General features: G+C 45.0%; 1 protein-coding gene across 1 annotated transcript; it reads right to left on the minus strand.

Annotated features, from left to right (window-relative positions):
• Positions 1-15005: 15005 nt before the first annotated feature.
• Positions 15006-16224, minus strand: LOC147421669 (uncharacterized). The gene has a single exon (XM_086503497.1). The coding sequence runs from the start codon at positions 15731-15733 to the stop codon at positions 15128-15130; it is 606 nt and encodes a 201-aa protein (XP_086359623.1). The 5' UTR covers positions 15734-16224; the 3' UTR covers positions 15006-15127.
• Between the last annotated feature and the right edge of the window lie 287 nt (positions 16225-16511).

Here is a 16511-nt window from a genome sequence, read left to right on the forward strand (position 1 = left end):
ACAACCTCCCGGCATTAGTATAGTTAGTCTATACAAAGTTGATGAAGCATTGCCAAGGCTTCATCTTACACCCCACCCATAAGTTCTATATAATGTGTAAATCGCTCCGAGGCTAGTCTCTTTGTGAGAGCATCTGTGGGGTTGTCGTCAGTGTGAACCTTGACAAGCTCGATATGCTTGCCAGCCAATGCATCTCGTATGACATGGTATCTGACCTCTATGTGTTTCGCTTTTGAGTAAAAAACCGGATTCTTTGCCAAAGCAATAGCACTTTGACTATCACAATGTAGTACTGGAACCTCGTGGATGCCCAAATCTCCCACTAGACGAGCCAACCATATCACTTCCTTGCTGGCGTCAGACGCAGCACATATTCTGCTTCAGTGGTAGATGAAGCCGTGCAATCTTGGAGACACGATCTTCAAGAGATAGTTGCTCCAGCAAACATGAACACATAGCCAGATGTGGATCTTCTACGATCCACGCAACCCGCATAATCCGCATCCGTGTAACCTACAATAGATGCATCACTGTTTCCGAAGCGTAAACACTTGCTAGTTGTACCTTTCAAATATCTGAGGATTTTCTTCACTGCTTCCCAATGCTTCTTGCCAGGGTTTTCCGTGTACCTACTAACCACTCCCACTGCATGTACAATGTCTGGTCTTGTGGCTACCATAGCGTACATCAAACTGCCAACTGTTGAAAAATATGGTACTTTCGCCATTTCCTCTTTCTCAGCCACTGTCTTGGGAGAGTCTTCCTTGCTAAGTTTGGAGTATGCTTGCATTGGGGTACTCAATGACTTCCCCCCCTGCATACTAAAACGTTGCAAGACTTTGTGAATGTACTTTTCTTGAGATAATTCAAGAATTCCACGTTGTTTGTCTCTCTTGATGTGCATACCAAGAAAGTGATTGGCATCTCCCAAATCTTTCATGGAAAAGTGAGTGCTTAGCATCTTTTTCAATTGAGTGATCTCATCAATTGATTTGCCTGCGAGATAAGCATATCATCTACATACAAGATCAAGATGATTAAAGAACCATCGTTCAATCTTTTTGTGTATAAGCAGTGATCCTCTTGACTTCTTATGTAACCCTGAGACTGCATGAATTTGTCGAATTTTTGATACCATTGCCTTGAACCTTGCTTGAGGCCATAGAGTGCCTTTTTAAGTCTACAAACCAATTCTGCCCTCGTTGGTTTTTGGGTTTCACATACGAATCCCTCAGGTTGTTTCATGTAGATATCTTCATCTAGATCCCCGTGAAGAAATGATGTGTTCACATCCATTTGGACAAGTTCCATGTCCTGGATAGCAACCAAGCCAAGCACGGTGCGAAGTGTAGTCATCTTGACTACTGGAGAGAAAATCTCATCAAAATCCACACCTTTTTGCTGCTTGAAACCCTTGGCAACTAGACGAGCATTGTATCTAGGCTTGGGATCTTCCGCTGTATACTTCTTTTTGTACACCCACTTGCAAGGTAAAGGATTTTTGCCTTTTGGTAATTCAACCAAATCCCATGTCTCATTTGCCACAATCAAATTGTATTCTGATTGCATAGCCTGCTCCCACATAATGCTATCATCCATTTGTATAGCTTCTTTGTAGCAGGTTGGCTCTCCGCTGTTACTGACCAAAATGTGGTGTATACCCGGTTCGAACCGCTCGGGCGCACGTGATACTCTCTCAGAGCGTCTCAGTGCCTGACTGCTGAACTATGCTCTCTCCGGAGCAATAGTAGTATCTTGCACTTGAGGAGTAGGTGCAACACTACTGAACTAAGTTGGTTCTGAGGCTACATCCTCAAAACGAACACGTCTGTACTCAACATCTTTGATGGGCTTCTTGTGCATTTTTGATTCATTGAAAATCACATGTGAGCTACGAATGACTTTGTTTGATTCTGGGTGCCAGAGATGATATCCCATCTCTCCGTTTGCACCATAGCCAATAAAAATGCATTTGTGTGATCTGGGATCTAACTTTCGATGAAGTTCTTTGGGCACATGTGCATATGCCTCACATCCAAATACACGTAAATGCTCATAGCTTGGCCTTTTGCTAGTCCATAATTCCTCTGGAATTTTGAAATTTAAAGGAGAACTAGGTGACCTGTTGATGATGTGCACTGCTGTCTAACAGCTTCCCCCCAAAACTCTGGAGTAAGCTTCGCCATAGACATCATAGAGACAACTCGCTCTTGAATCGTACGATTCATTCTTTCAGCTATCCCATTTTGTGCAGGTGTGTATGGAGCAGTAAACTGCCGCCGAATGCCTCTTCTATTGCAAAAATCCTTGAACTCTGTGGAGACGTATTCTCCACCATTGTCCGTGCGAAAAGCTTTGAGCTTTTATCCTGATTGGTTCTCAACCATGGCGAGGAATTTTTGGAATGTCGAAAAGACTTTTTTCTTACGCTTAAGGAGATACACCCACACCTTTCTGGTAGAATCATCTATGAACGTGAGAAAGTAGTTCACCCCCCCTAGAGTTTTATGTGGCATTGGACCACACAAATCACTGTGCACCAAGTCTAGAGGTTCGCCTAGTTTCTTATTCAATGGCGAAGATGTCAATCTAGTTTGTTTGCCATATAGACAATGCTCACACAATGGAAAGTCCGTGTAATCTAACACAGGTAAGTAGCCAAAACGCTGAAGTGTTTTCATTCCCTTTTGGCTAATATGCCCTAGCAAACAAACAAAGAGTACAGGGATCCGTTTTATTACCTTTCATCATGATAAGGTTGTTCTTGCGGATCATCCAAGAACGATTACCAAAAATTGTAGTGTAGCCAAGATCATCCAATTGCCCTATAGAAAGCAAACTTTTTGTAAGCTTGGGCACATGTCTGACATTCTGCAGCACAAAAGTAGTGCCATTATGCATATGAAGTTTCACATCACCAATGCCAATAATGTCAAGCTCATAGGAATCACCAAGCTTGACTATTCCATGCATGGATGCATAAGAGGAAAACCACTCTCTATGCGGTGTGACATGAAAACTTGCACCGGAATCAAGGACCCAATTCTGTGCATAACCCTCATCCTGTGCAACCAAAGCATCTAGAGTGAGATCTGAAGTGAAAATGAGAACATCTGAGGCATCTACTGTCACCTCGGCATGAATCTCTGTGGGCATAATGAGCATCACTAGAGGAGGAGCATCCTCTACTGTAGTGGTAGGTATGGGAGACTCAACAATATTGAGCTCCTCAATTTTTACTGTACTTTTGCTTTTGCCAGAATTATCATTTTGCATGTTTTTCTGATCTCTTAGGAAACTGCAACAATCCTTTTTGTAATGACCCTTCTTGTGACAATAGTAACACTCGACATTTCTGTTATTGCGGTCTCTACTTTGGTTCATGTGTCTGCTAGGACTACAAGGATTTCGCTCTCTACTTTTGCTTTTGTATTTGTTCATGTCATGACCTCTTGCCTTTGTTGAACTTCCAGCCATATATGCATCCCCATGACTAGCATTATCGAGAGATGTACGACGAATCTCTTTAGTGAGCAACGCATCTGTGACAGCATTGAACTCTAACTTGCCATTTGGAGCTGAATTGCTAATGGCTGTGCAAAAGATATCCCATGAACGGGGTAGAGAGCATAACAAGAAGATAGACTTGAGTTCATCGTCAAACTCCTTAAAGCCCTGAGATGTTAGCTGACTAAACAAGGAATTGAACTCATTTAAGTGACCGGAAACTATGCTACCTTCTTTCATGTTGAGCTTCATAAGATTTTTCATGAGAAAAACTTTGTTGGATGCACTTTTGCTCTCCCATGTTGAACATAAGCTGTCCCAAAGTTCCTTGGTTGTTTTCTTCCCTATGACAGTGAAGAAGACTGACTTGGCTAGATGTAGACGTATCGTAGCCATGGCTTTTACATCCAAAAGCTCCCGTTGAGCTTGTGTATAATCATCATCCTCTGCGCGCTCTTTCAAGGGTTCTGAGAGGCCTTTGTTTATCAAAACATCTTTCATGCGCTCTTTCCACATGGTGAAGTTGCTGCCATCGAACTTCCGAATGAAATACTCATTTTCTGAAGAAGAAGCCATCGCCGATAAAAGGGTTTCAGAGGTGCCAAACTATGGCGAGAAGCTATAGAAATTTGGGCAGAGTAACCTTTGTATCGGGAGTAAAATCTCAACTGAAATAGACTCAAAAGTGCCAACAATGAAAGTCACGACTTGCGTGAAGGAAATCCGGCAGAGTCTCCTTTGTATGAGGAGTCAAAACTCAACTCAAAGTGCATGTAAATGTGCCAACTGCACTAACTGGGCATCTGCTGCACAAAACCACTGCTATGTGAGTGCCAACTCGACGTCAAAAGCATAAATAACCGTCCAGATACATATCCTAGGCGAGGGTACCGTAAAGGGGAACTCCAATTACCTGTATCACCGAAGGTGTCTCAACATTCGAGCACACCCCAGCTCAAAGAAAACCTCACACTATCGACCCTCCAAAAGCTAATGCAGACACAAATGGACTAGCCACGGTCTCAGAAAGGGCTCTTATGGTCCGCGTCTCAGAAACGGTTGGGAAAAACTGCCAAAATAGCCAAAGATGGCTCCACACGTAGTACAGTGGGCAGTGTCCGCAACTCAACGTACATGAGTAAAACCGCGCTCAAACAGGCGCCAAGAACTGTTGCATGCAGTGAAAGTGATCTCTGCGGGGATATTTGCTCTCAAAAGAGCTCAGTAGCACTAAGTGTGCTCACAAAAAAATGCATCTGTCAACGCATGTGTTCGCAGAGAATCTGCTATCGAAATGACTGCCAGATCGCCTGTGCAAAGCGCTGTGTTTGGTAACCTGGAGAATCTATGAGTGAATGGGCTGAAAATAGCCGCCAAAGGTGTCGTAACCGTAAAGTGTGTCGTACAGGGTGATCGGTGCGCTCGGTGCCGATGCCGGGTGTCACTCCACTATGATAGAGGTACCTCACCCGCGCATGTCGCAAGCACGGTCGTCGATCGCGAGAACGCGCTCGTGTGGGGAAGCGCCCGGTGTCTGGGTCGGATGTCGGAGATCTGCCGCAATGAGGAGTATCTAGCCGGTGCGCATGAGCGGTGTCGATGTCGATGTCGCCTTCTGCCGCCGCCGCCGGTGGCTAGCCGAGTAGCCGTATAACGCCAATGCTCGAAGCCGATATCGAACGGTCAATGCCGAGTCGAATCGGTATCAATCGCAGATCGTGCTCGATCTATGAAGATTGCTCTCAACTTGTCGGACTCGGTTGCTTGTGCTTGCTCGCAATCACGGTGTCAATCTCTCTCTCTCTCTCTCTCTCTCTCTCTCTCTCTCTCTCTCTCGCTTGCTCACTCTCTATCTCACAAGCTTTTTCCGCAATGAGAGAATGTGTCCCTGTGTCTCTCACTCGCTCGCTCTTACTCTCTCTCTCAAGCTATTTTCAAGCCGTAATGGAGAGTCGAGGTGAGGAAGAACGGGGTCGAAAATCGGGGCGGAGGTGGACGAGGACCCTGTGGAGCGTCCCCTTGCACACGCAAATGTGTGTGGGGGGCTAAAAATTAAAAAGAAATCAAATTGTTTGCTTCTGTCAAAAGCTGCAAGCTGCAGTTCTAACGAGTCAGAGCATGGGCATGTGTACGTTGTGTGTGTCCTTGCTTCAACGCTGCATGTGTTTGCTCCTGACTGCATCACCCACTGCCGAGATGCTCCCCCTTGAAAAGCTCGTCCTACTGCACCCGATTGCTCACGATGCAAGGTCCCAATTGCTTGGGTTTGCTGTGTGCTGCTCTCATTGCCTGACTGCTTGCTCTGTCAGCTACGCGGTGCAAGCCTTCAATTCCCCTCAATTGCGATGCTCTGTAATCGGATTTCCTCTCGACTGCCCGAGTTACTTCAAGCTTTGCAAGCTTTGTCTGCAATTCAGCTGCCTTGGCTGCAGACCTTTTAAAAGATCTTTTGTTTTCTTTGTTCCTGCTCAGCTTGCTTCCTGAGGTTGGAGTTGATTTCCTCTAGATTGCACCACATTGCCCGATTCCCATTGCTTCCAACTCGAATCTACTACTCTTGTCAATGCTCGTTTGATTCCTTGGCTTGGTTGCCTCCCCCCTCTCCGATGACCTGCTTGGCTCGAGATTTTCTCTAACTCCAAGCTTCAAGATCTCCTCTTGCTCGACTCTGTGTTCTTGTAGATCTCATCTTTTTTGTCAAGATGCTCTTCCAAGCTTCTCAAGATTCCCACTACCCGAGAGGGGCTACGTACACGCCGGGTAGCCGGGAACCATTGACCTCGCCCGATCTCTTTGATCTGTGCCAAATCCGCTCCGAATCAGCCCGATCTGGTGACGTGAAGCACTGAGCTCAATTGAGCTCCGTCGCCGTCGAGAGATCGCAGCCGTCATCGCCTAGCCATAGCTCTGATCCCAATTGTTGTGCGCGTGTAGCACGTGTACGGAGTGTGTGCAAGAGAGGGGAAGAAGAGAATGGGGAAGGGGATGAAGCAGAGTACACAACAGGGAGTTTTGGGTTAGTGGAGAGGAAAGTGAGAGAGTAGTAAACTCTCTGCCTTTCTCTCCCTATATTCATTTAGGTGAAAGTATAAACAGGGGCAGTTTCCCACGGCAACCTGGCCTACACCCCAACACACGATGGGGATAGCCTTTTGTAAGAGAAGAGCTTGATATTTGTGGGTTCCTTTGAAGCCAAAATATCGATCAAGCAAGGATGCCCCCTGGCCCCTCTACTCTTTGCTATTGGATCACATGCTCTGATAACGATGCTTGAAGCTGCTACTGAGCGGGGTGAAATACAAGGGTTAACTTTGCTCGGCAACGACAAGCTCTTGGCCAAGATGTTGACGGATGACTCCCTTCTCTTCCTGAAGGCCTATTCTCAGGTGCTCAAGAAGGCTCTTCAGATTGTGCAGACATTTGTTGTGCCTTCTGGGTCGAAATGTAGTATTGAGAAGTCTAGATTGATGTCCCTGACGGAAAATGACTCATTTGATCCATCGGTTTGGTATGGGAAGATTGTTCTAAGGGTAGGATCTTTAGGCATCTAGGAGCCCGTTTGTGGATGTTACTCACAAGCAAAGGTTCCAGTGGGTCCTTGAGAAGATTTAGAGGAAAATGGGAAGGTGGGAGTATGCATTGCTTCCCTTCCAGAGTCGAGTCAGGGTGATCAACTCTTTTATGCTTCCTTATATTGCCTTCACTAGCCCGCTCCTCAAAATAGCTAAGTGTAATCGGAAGAAGTTTTTGAAACCAATTAAAAGATTCTTATGGAGGAACAACATTAAAGCCTCTGCACCGTGGAAATGGGCAAAGTGGGAAGGTATCGTTTGACCGTTGGCTCAAGGTGGCGTTGGAATTCTCAACCCTTTTGTTCATGTTGAGGCCTTGTGTGCTAAGTTTGCGGTCTCAATCGCAAATCAAGACCAATCTTGGGCTATCATGATCAAGGATATGATTGATAAGGAAAAACTATGCTCTGAAGGTGGTCAGTGGAAAGGGATTGAGGTGCACGACCAGCTTTTAGCCTCGGGTTGGGCTAGCTTAAGACTAAACAACATCACGGAAGAGCTAGTGTAAAAATGAAATAGAGCAACAGGGGCATCGGAATGAGATGAATTAACCATATATTTTTGAAACTCCATCTCGGATTGGTCCCCGTGGTTGTCTAAAGTTGTTGGGGTTCTCCTGAACCCCTATTGGAGAGAAACTGCAAGAAGGATGAATAATAAAGGACTTCAATGGCTGATGCATTTTTGGGATAGAAATAGCAAGTGCTAGAAATCCTCTGAACAAGTGGTTGGCCAGTTTCAACTCAACGACATTGAGAAGCTACTGGTCAACAGGGTTGTTAAAGGCTTGGAAGTGTTCTGATGACGATTTGGGAATCTACTCTTGAGTGGAAAGCTTGGAAATGGCCTATGAGTAGCCGATTCTCTAAGCCCCATACCAAGGCCATTTATCAAGTGTTAATTCATGAAGCTGATTGGTTCACCCCTTAGAAAAAGCAGTAGAAGAAGCAATGGTCGGAGGTTCGATGGATAGAGGTCACGAAGAACATTTGGAGTCCACAATGGCCTCTGTTTATGAAGATATTTCTATGGAAGGTACTTTGGGGGGGCTTGCCGACATGCGTCAAGATTCAAGCGCGTGGTATCGGGCCTGATAGATGTTGAGGGTGCAGATCAACTAGCGAAGACCTCACCCACCTTTTCATGGCCTTGCAGGAAAGATGTGCAAATGGATACAAAGGACGTGGAAGATAGGGTTTTTCAAGAGAGATTTGTTCCTTGGTGGAAAACGATTTTGAATTTTTGCACTTTTAATCTGTAGTCAAGTAGTTAGATACTGCTTCTTTAGAGATATCTGGAAGGCCAAGAACTATCGTATGTTTGATAGCGACCTCTCTATGGCTAGCTTCTCAGAGATTGTTCAAGAAAGCAAGGATAATTTATGTAGTAAGTAAAATGCATAACTCGGATGATTGGCTTAAGTTCTCGCCATCCGATCGAGCCTTGCTTTGTAAAAGTTTGGGATGTTCACAGTTGTATGCCTCGAGCTACTTGTAACTAAGTTTGGTTGTTACCTTTTGTCCCTCAAGGCTCTGCTTAAGCTTGAGACTGATTTGTATAGGTATTGTTGACTTTTTAGTACAGTCACTCGCAATTTTGCGTGCAGAGAGAGAGAGAGAGAGAGAGAGAGAGAGAGAGAGAGAGAGAGAGAGAGAGAGAGAGAGAGAGGAGCTTGACATCAATTTCTTTTCTTGCCGCTCATAGCAAGACATTGAGTCATTACAATTTGATTGACAACTCTTCACTAGATTAGGCTAAGGGCACAATATTAAGGACAACAAAATTGCTTGAACGTCGAACCTCAAAATGGTTTTGATGATATCTAGAGGATAAATCAAGAGTGAGAGGCATAGTAGCTGAGCCAAAAATAGATGGAGACTAGCCACCTCCCCAGAGCACTAAAGTGCACGGGCCATTTAATGAAGCCTAAGCGGTGGGATCCACAGCAACCAAGCTAGGACACGGAGATCGACACGCGCAGCCGTAGGATGCCAAGGTAAACTAGGACACGAAAAAGTAAACTTGGACAAGCAGGGAGGCCTATCTAAGTTTATTTATCATTATATGATTTGCCCATATGTCAACTTTCCCATCGTGGGTGTAGCGGTTAGTGCATTGGGCTCTCATGGTGGTGGCAAGGATTTGAGTCTCCGTGCCCGCGATGGGCGCCCATTTTTTACCACCCTCAATCTTCCTCGAGATCCCCCTTTTCAACGTGCACCGCCGATCCCATCTCTTTCTACCCGTGCCCTTCAGTGTTGTGCCCTGCCCCCCCCCCCCCCCCCCCCCCCCCCCCCCCCCCCCCCCCCACCACCCACAATGACCCAAAATCTCACATTATGTGAGAGAATATATTATAGAAAAGAAAAGTTACAAATGCGCGATGCTGAATGTGAGCCATGGCCAAAAAAAAAAAGAAGCAACAACCAAGTTCTCTAGCAAGTTCTCTGCCTTTTACAAGGAGGCATAACCAAAATACACAACTACTAAATTTAAACCATAAACATAATGCCGAATACAAACGAAACGTACCATATGAGGGTGAAATATACCTAGGGGGTGCCACAATGCAGGTGGACTGCCTCCGCAACCCCACATGCCGTTTGAGTAGGCAGCCATGCAACAACTCCATAAGCATACAATCCATGACCAACAACCACAAGAGCCAGATGTCACCACCATACATCACTCCTGCTCCAGCTACCAAGCCACGGACAATATGCTTGAGAATAAGCACTCCCACATAGATCCAACAAAACCAGTCAGCAATCTAGTAGACCCTAGTGAGACCATCACGAAGCGAGAACCATTGCAAGATCAAGACTCCCCGCAAAAAAATTCTCACATATGCAATCCAAAGATGACTAAGTGGATCCAGCAGTCCTTCAGGATCCACTAGGCCTTGCATATCGGCCACCCTAGAAGCGAACCTATAGAGAAAGTTCACTATGGCCTACATAAGGCTATTGAGAGGGCTATGATAATTATAAGAGAGGTCCTTGTGAGAGAGAAAATGAGAAAACGACACTAACAATTTAAAGCATTGTCGTCACAATAAAATATTCAATTATTGATAATAATTTAACAATGAATTATTCAGATTGCAATAAATTCCAAAAGATTACAAATGATAGATGAAAACAGTGTTAGAAAAAAACTGAGGTCCCGATTAAAATTATAAAATCACGGTTAGATTTTGAGCTTGCCTTTAAGAAAATTGAAAAATTTAGACAAGTTTTAGTGTAAATACCGACAAAAGCTTCAAAGCTTGATCGAAACATCAAGAGAATTTCAAGTTTGTCTTGATTTTCAGTGGTTAGGGAAAATGTACTTTTCTAGCCTGGATGGAAAAACAATTGGAAGCAATGTAAGAAATTGAGAAAAAAACAAAGTGAAGTTGGATGAGAAAGATTGTGTGTGATCCAATATCCAATGTGCCTTTTGAAGAGGGAGGTAAACAATTTGAAGAGGGAGGTAAACAATGTCAATGGCAAGCTAATGAAAATAGTAGAAAAGAAATTTGTCATCATTAGCTTGCCACGTGGCACTAATCTCTGCAGGCTTTATCCAATGGTTCATCCAATGGTCCAGAGATGCATCCAAAATCCAACCCATTACTAAGGACTACTTATGTAGTCCAATAATACTTCCACATCTCATGTCCTTCTTCTCACACAAGTTTGTACCACCTCTTTGTCCTCAATTTGGGTCCCGGGTCCCAGTCCCATTCTCTTTTTGGGGCGTTTACCCTTTCAAGAGTAAGGGGTACATAAAGATGAAAAAGAATATCTAAAGAAACTTTGTACAAAGATATTGAGTACATTTGAAGAATGGTGCTCCCCTCTTTTCCATGTGAGAATAATTTATACTATTATAATGAGGGAAGGGATTCTGGCCCCCTCCCCCGAACATGTGTCGCAAGCTCCATAATTCCGTCGAGCTATGCCAGTGTCACCTGCACTTGAGTGTGCTCAGTGAGAGAGAAACAGGGCCTGCAGAGAGATAGATAGATAGATAGATTGTATTATCGTCCACGGAGGTCAGATATGACCTATGGGACCAAAAACAAAACATTACAAACGTGAGAGAGAGAGAGAGAGAGAGAGAGAGAGAGAGAGAGAGAGAGAGAGAGAGAGAGAGAGAGGTGCCACCATTGGGGATCAAATCAGAGCACAAAAGAGACGGTGCTCGCGAATAACAACATTCCAACAAAATCGATGAGGCATGTTGCAGGCAAGGGGGGGGGGGAGGGGAGAGAGAGAGAGAGAGAGAGAGCGGTGCCATCGTTGGGATTCTTGGGAACTTGGGGGATGCAACACAAGAGACGGTGTTGATGAGACAGGGAGAGAGAGACTGTTGGTATGTCGAAGGCAATGTTAAAAAAAAATCATTTTTTTGAACATACAAATTTTCTTTCCTTGAATTTGCCAAGAGGAAATTTTAAAAAATTACGCTGTTTTTTGGGGTTTTTACACTATTTTTCTCTATTTTGGGGTGAATTTTCTCCTTTTTCCCTTGCCCTGAACCGGCATGTTGGATATTGAAAACGACACGATATTAAGCTGAGAGACATTTTTCCCGAACAGTGGTCAAAGGGGAGAGAGAGAGAGAGAGAGAGAGAGAGAGAGAGAGAGAGAGAGAGAGAGAGTAAGTTAAAGCGGCCACAGGGCTTTATATGGATTTCATCCAATGAGTTGGACATTGGAAGCAGGAGCAAAATTAGCAAATGTAAGCCTTCATGTTGTAGAGTGAGAGAACGAAGCAGTGAGATTGAGACAGTTAAATGAGAGAGAGAGAGAGATAGATAGATTTTATTATCGTCCGCGGAGGTCAAATATAACCTATGGGACCAAAGTTACATGTGATGTACTATGTGTATGGCTGATGAGTGACTCTCGATGCTCTAAAATTGTGGTGATGAGAGTCGCAATGAAGAGCCCACACTGTTGGCTGGGAGAGGAAAGTGTGTAGGTCTAAGTCATGGCTGAAAATGTGAGAGAAGCAAGTTCGGATGTGACCAAAAGCTGAGCACTCTAGTAGTGTGGTACTCAAACTTTTGAACTTGTAGTGACCATAATGTGCACAGTTGATTTGACTCTTCTCCATTGCCCCAACGCCCTGTGTCACATCGAAGGAAATGGGAGCTAAGCCGAATGGCTGCGATAGTGAATATCGTCGACAAGGGGATAGGCTCAAGCATGTAAGTGTGAGTACGGTTTCCTCTTTTAGCGAAGAACATGGTTTTGTAGTTGGGGGCAATATGGGTGGTGTAATGTATGAAGCGTGAGCCACCGGATTTCTCCCAAGCCATAAAACATTGGCGTTGTAGAAAAGCTTCATTCACTTGGCAGTCAATTGAAGCATCATGTAGCAAGTGTAGTGCATCCCTTCTCCCAAACCACTTCTTTATGTCTTGCATCCATCCGATGGTGCTCAAAGATCTTGCTTTTATGTGTCTTTTGAACTTTTTTGCTTGCTTCCCATGCAATTGTAGGAAGTTGATGCGAGGGGTATTGACGCATCTTTATCATGTACTCCAGAACCCTTTCCATGTCCATAACCTCAATTGGAATAGATCCCGACTCAAGAAGTAGGAGCATATATGGTTTTTGTGTCTTAACTTGAAGAAAGTTTGTAAGAAAACGCTTTTGGACATTCTCAAACTCTTTCCAAGTAGACTTTGAGATGCTCCCGCCCCACACTTCAACTCCATGAAGAAGAACCGGTGTCACCAATGCATCAAAAAGATACTTCTTGAGAACTTGGCCAATACTTAATGTTTCCCGCATTACACATGTTCTCAAATGCATAATATTCTCTCTTTCCTCCTTCCAAACGGCGCATAGCACATTCATGCCACTTGTGATTGGATGGAACCTCAAGGCCAAGGTACTTAAAGCTCTCAACAACTTCAAGTGTCTCATTGTTGTACACAATGCATGGCTTCTCCTTCTGGTTGGCTTTCACAAGCATAACCTTTGTTTTGGATTCATTCACAATCAACCCATTATGCAAGCAAAAGTTCTCAAGGACAACCGCTAGAAGCACTACATCATCCGTATACAACAAAAACATGATTACCGCATTGCAAATAGTGACCTCTTCAATGCCTTCTTCTTGCATAAATTCAAGTATCATTTGTTCCAATTTATTGATGCATAGACCAAAGAGAGCTTGTGACAATGGACATCCTTGTTTAACCCCAATAGTGCTTACAAAAATTTCTAAAATTTCTCTTCCCATGTGCAATTGACAATCACCTTCTCATAGATTCAAGAAACCGCAAGCATAAACTCACTTGGCACTTGGCGTTCTTCCATATTCTTCTCCACAAATTGTTACGTGGAATCATATCAAAGGATCTCTTAAAGTCCATGAAACAACAATGCAATCGCTTGCCTTTTAATCGACTTTCCTCCATGAGAACATGAAGAGTGAAAAGATGATCAATGGTGCTATGGCATCGATGAAAACCCGCTTGTCCTTTTGCACGCTTTTCATTCTCTTCCGCCCAATCACTCAATTTCATCTCCATTATGCACCCAAACAACTTTGCCATAAGAGACATAATCATTATGGTCTAGCAGTTGTTTACATTCTTTATATCCCCTCCTTTATGCAAAACTTAACCCAATTAGTACTCAAGTCATAAGGCATACCATGTTGAAGTGTAAGGTTGAACATATCACACATCCACTCACACAACGACACAACATGCGAATTGTCCTAGGCACCGAGTACGAACACACACAGAGAGAGAGAGAGAGAGAGAGAGAGAGAGAGAGAGAGAGAGAGAGAGAGAGAGGTGTGAGCTCCACCTTTGACGACGCTGGCCTACCCTCAAAGTTCGAACCCAGCAGAGGCCTAAGGGGTCGCGATCATTAAAGAGACGCATTGCTCCTTTAGCTCACCATCGTGGCCGACCACAACATAAACATCAAGGCAGTGAAAAGGTGGCATGGTACTGAGAGAGGCGACAACTATAGAGAACGTAGGGCCGTCCACATGTGCATGAGCTGAGGTGGGCGGGTAAGGGCGGTGGCCTGGGCATTCAAGATGGAGATGTCACGACTCATGAGCCAAGCAGGGCGAAGAGCTCCAAGCCCTCAAAAGAGGCACACAGCCATACGGGATGGGCTGAGCGGGTGGATAAGCACGTGCAACAGAATCGTGGGACTCGCTAGAGAGACGTTGAATTTCCCAGGTGCCAAGGGCGAAAGCACAGAGAGAGAGAGAGAGAGAGAGAGAGAGAGAGAGAGAGAGAGAGAGAGAGAGAGAGAGAGAGAGAGAGAGAAGGGACTCCGGCCCCCTCCCGCGGACACGTGTCGCAAGCTCCATAATTCAACCTAGCTGCGACAGTGTCGCCTACACCTGAGTGCACTCAGTGAGAGAGAAACAAGGCCTGCGCGGAAAGAGAGCGAGAGAGAGGCAGTAGGTCCTTGGGCCCAGCTACGGCAGTGTCGCCTGCACCACCTGAGTGCGCTCAGGTGCGGGAGAAATAGGGTCAGTGTAGAGAGAGAGAGAGAGAGAGAGAGAGAGAGAGAGAGAGAGAGAGAGAGAGAGAGAGAGAGAGAGAGAGAGAGAGAGAGAGAGAGAGGTAGTAGGTCCTCCAACTGGTGACTCCGACGAGTGTTTACTCCACAAACACCAACGGAGGCATGCAAACTCATTAATGGTGATGGCAATGCCAACTCATCATTGAATGCTTCTGCGGCTTCAAGAAATGACCGCATAGTTTTAGGCGTGCGCTCTTCTCCAGCTTCTGGCCAAGTTGCGCATGCACGTATGAGAAGCGGGGGAGGAGGGGAGGTTCAGAGAGAGCGAGCCTATTGCTGGTCAATCTGCAAGCAAGGGAGAGAGAGAGAGAGAGAGAGAGAGAGAGAGAGAGATAGATAGATAGATAGATTTCATTATCATCCACGGAGGTCAGATTTGACCCATGGGACCGAAACAAAAACATTAAAATGGGGTCTTGTAAGAGAAGGCATTAGATACATATCAGTTAAGGATTGAGGGTCCGTCAAGTGGGTGGAAAAAGGAAGCAAAACCTAGGTGGGGTCGGGTAAGGGGATAGTCCCTTTGGGAGTTTGAAACTTTTGGATGATGGCCTTACCTCCTCGATATACTGCCCATTTTCCTTGTTTTTGTGCTTCATAGACCTTTTTGAGTTCTTGTTTCTTCATCTTGAGTTGATTCATGGTCAACTCCTCAACAATCCAAACCTTTGTTCCCTTGAGGAGGTGGGATTGGCGCAGCAACCTCACCTGCTCCTCTTTTTCCTTCAAAGTGAGAAGGCAATGCTTAAATGGAACTTGCCTATTGGTGTCATTGATCCAAGAAATGGCTTTCGGCTTGATGTTGATTGTTTGAAGAATATTGTTGAGCTTGATAATTGCTTCTCTGAGGGTATCATTGGTGGTGCACCATGATGAGGGAAGCCCACCAATCTGGACCTTGAAGGAGTTCTCTTCCTGAACTCTCTGTTCTCCAAGTTCCATTGTCACACATGTCTGCACTTTTTTAATGACTGCAGAGTGAGCTTGGGTGACTTTGGCTTCAACTTCTTTGGCTTTGTCTGTGACAACATTTACCATAGAGTCGAAACGTGCCTCAAGCTTCCTAAGGTACGCTTTTAGGTCGCGATTCTCTTCCATAAGCTGATGAACAACTCTTTGAAGCTCTCTGATCCGATCGCTTTTACTCGGCGCTACTGCAACGGCTGCAAAACTTGGTCAACTCCTCGTAGTACCCTTTGGGGTATTCATGATGAGACCCCACTATAATCCAATGGGACCCCACTGTAAACTAGGCCTTAATAGATCCTTAGTTTGCAGGCAGTTAAGGTTCATGAGGCTGCTTCGTGAGTGAGGCTCACATATATTTTCACAGCTTTGCAGGGCCGTGAGTTCAGGGCTAGGCAGCGCAAGCTTTGTCAGTTAGGCTGTAAGAGATTCGGGGCTTGCGAGATATGAGAGGTTTGAAAGCTTGCTGTGTGGTGATGTTCTCGCCACGAGATTCAGGGGCTTGGCTTTGTCTTGAGATCGAGGCTATGGTGATAGGCCTAACGCCTACCCACAGGGCTGGCTCTCGCCTAGGGGGGAGACTCAGGCGTTAACGGGTTGAGGTTGAGGAGGGAGAAACCCTACGGCAGAGAGAGCTAAAGTTTGACTAGAATATGCTCTACACAAGCTAGAGAGAGAGAGAGAGAGAAGGGTGCCACCGCTGGGATTCTTGGGAACTTGCAAGATGCAACTCAAGAGTCTGCTGGTATGTCAAAGGCAGCGTTCGAAAAAAATCATTTTCCAAACATACAAAATTTCTTTCCTTGAATCTGCCTACAGGAAATTTTAAAAATTACGTTGTTTTTTGGGGGTTTTACACTATTTTTTCTCTATTTTGGGGCAAATTTTCTCCTTTTTCCCATGCCCTCAA

The sequence above is a fragment of the Adiantum capillus-veneris genome, chromosome 27 (assembly GCF_014529385.1).
Source record: "Adiantum capillus-veneris isolate H3 chromosome 27, ASM1452938v2, whole genome shotgun sequence".
NCBI classification, from domain to species: domain Eukaryota; kingdom Viridiplantae; phylum Streptophyta; class Polypodiopsida; order Polypodiales; family Pteridaceae; genus Adiantum; species Adiantum capillus-veneris.

Excerpts from the sequence above, each read along its gene's own strand:
- LOC147421669 (XM_086503497.1), bottom strand. The coding sequence starts at position 15,733 with ATGGAAGAGAATCGCGACCTAAAAGCGTACCTTAGGAAGCTTGAGGCA.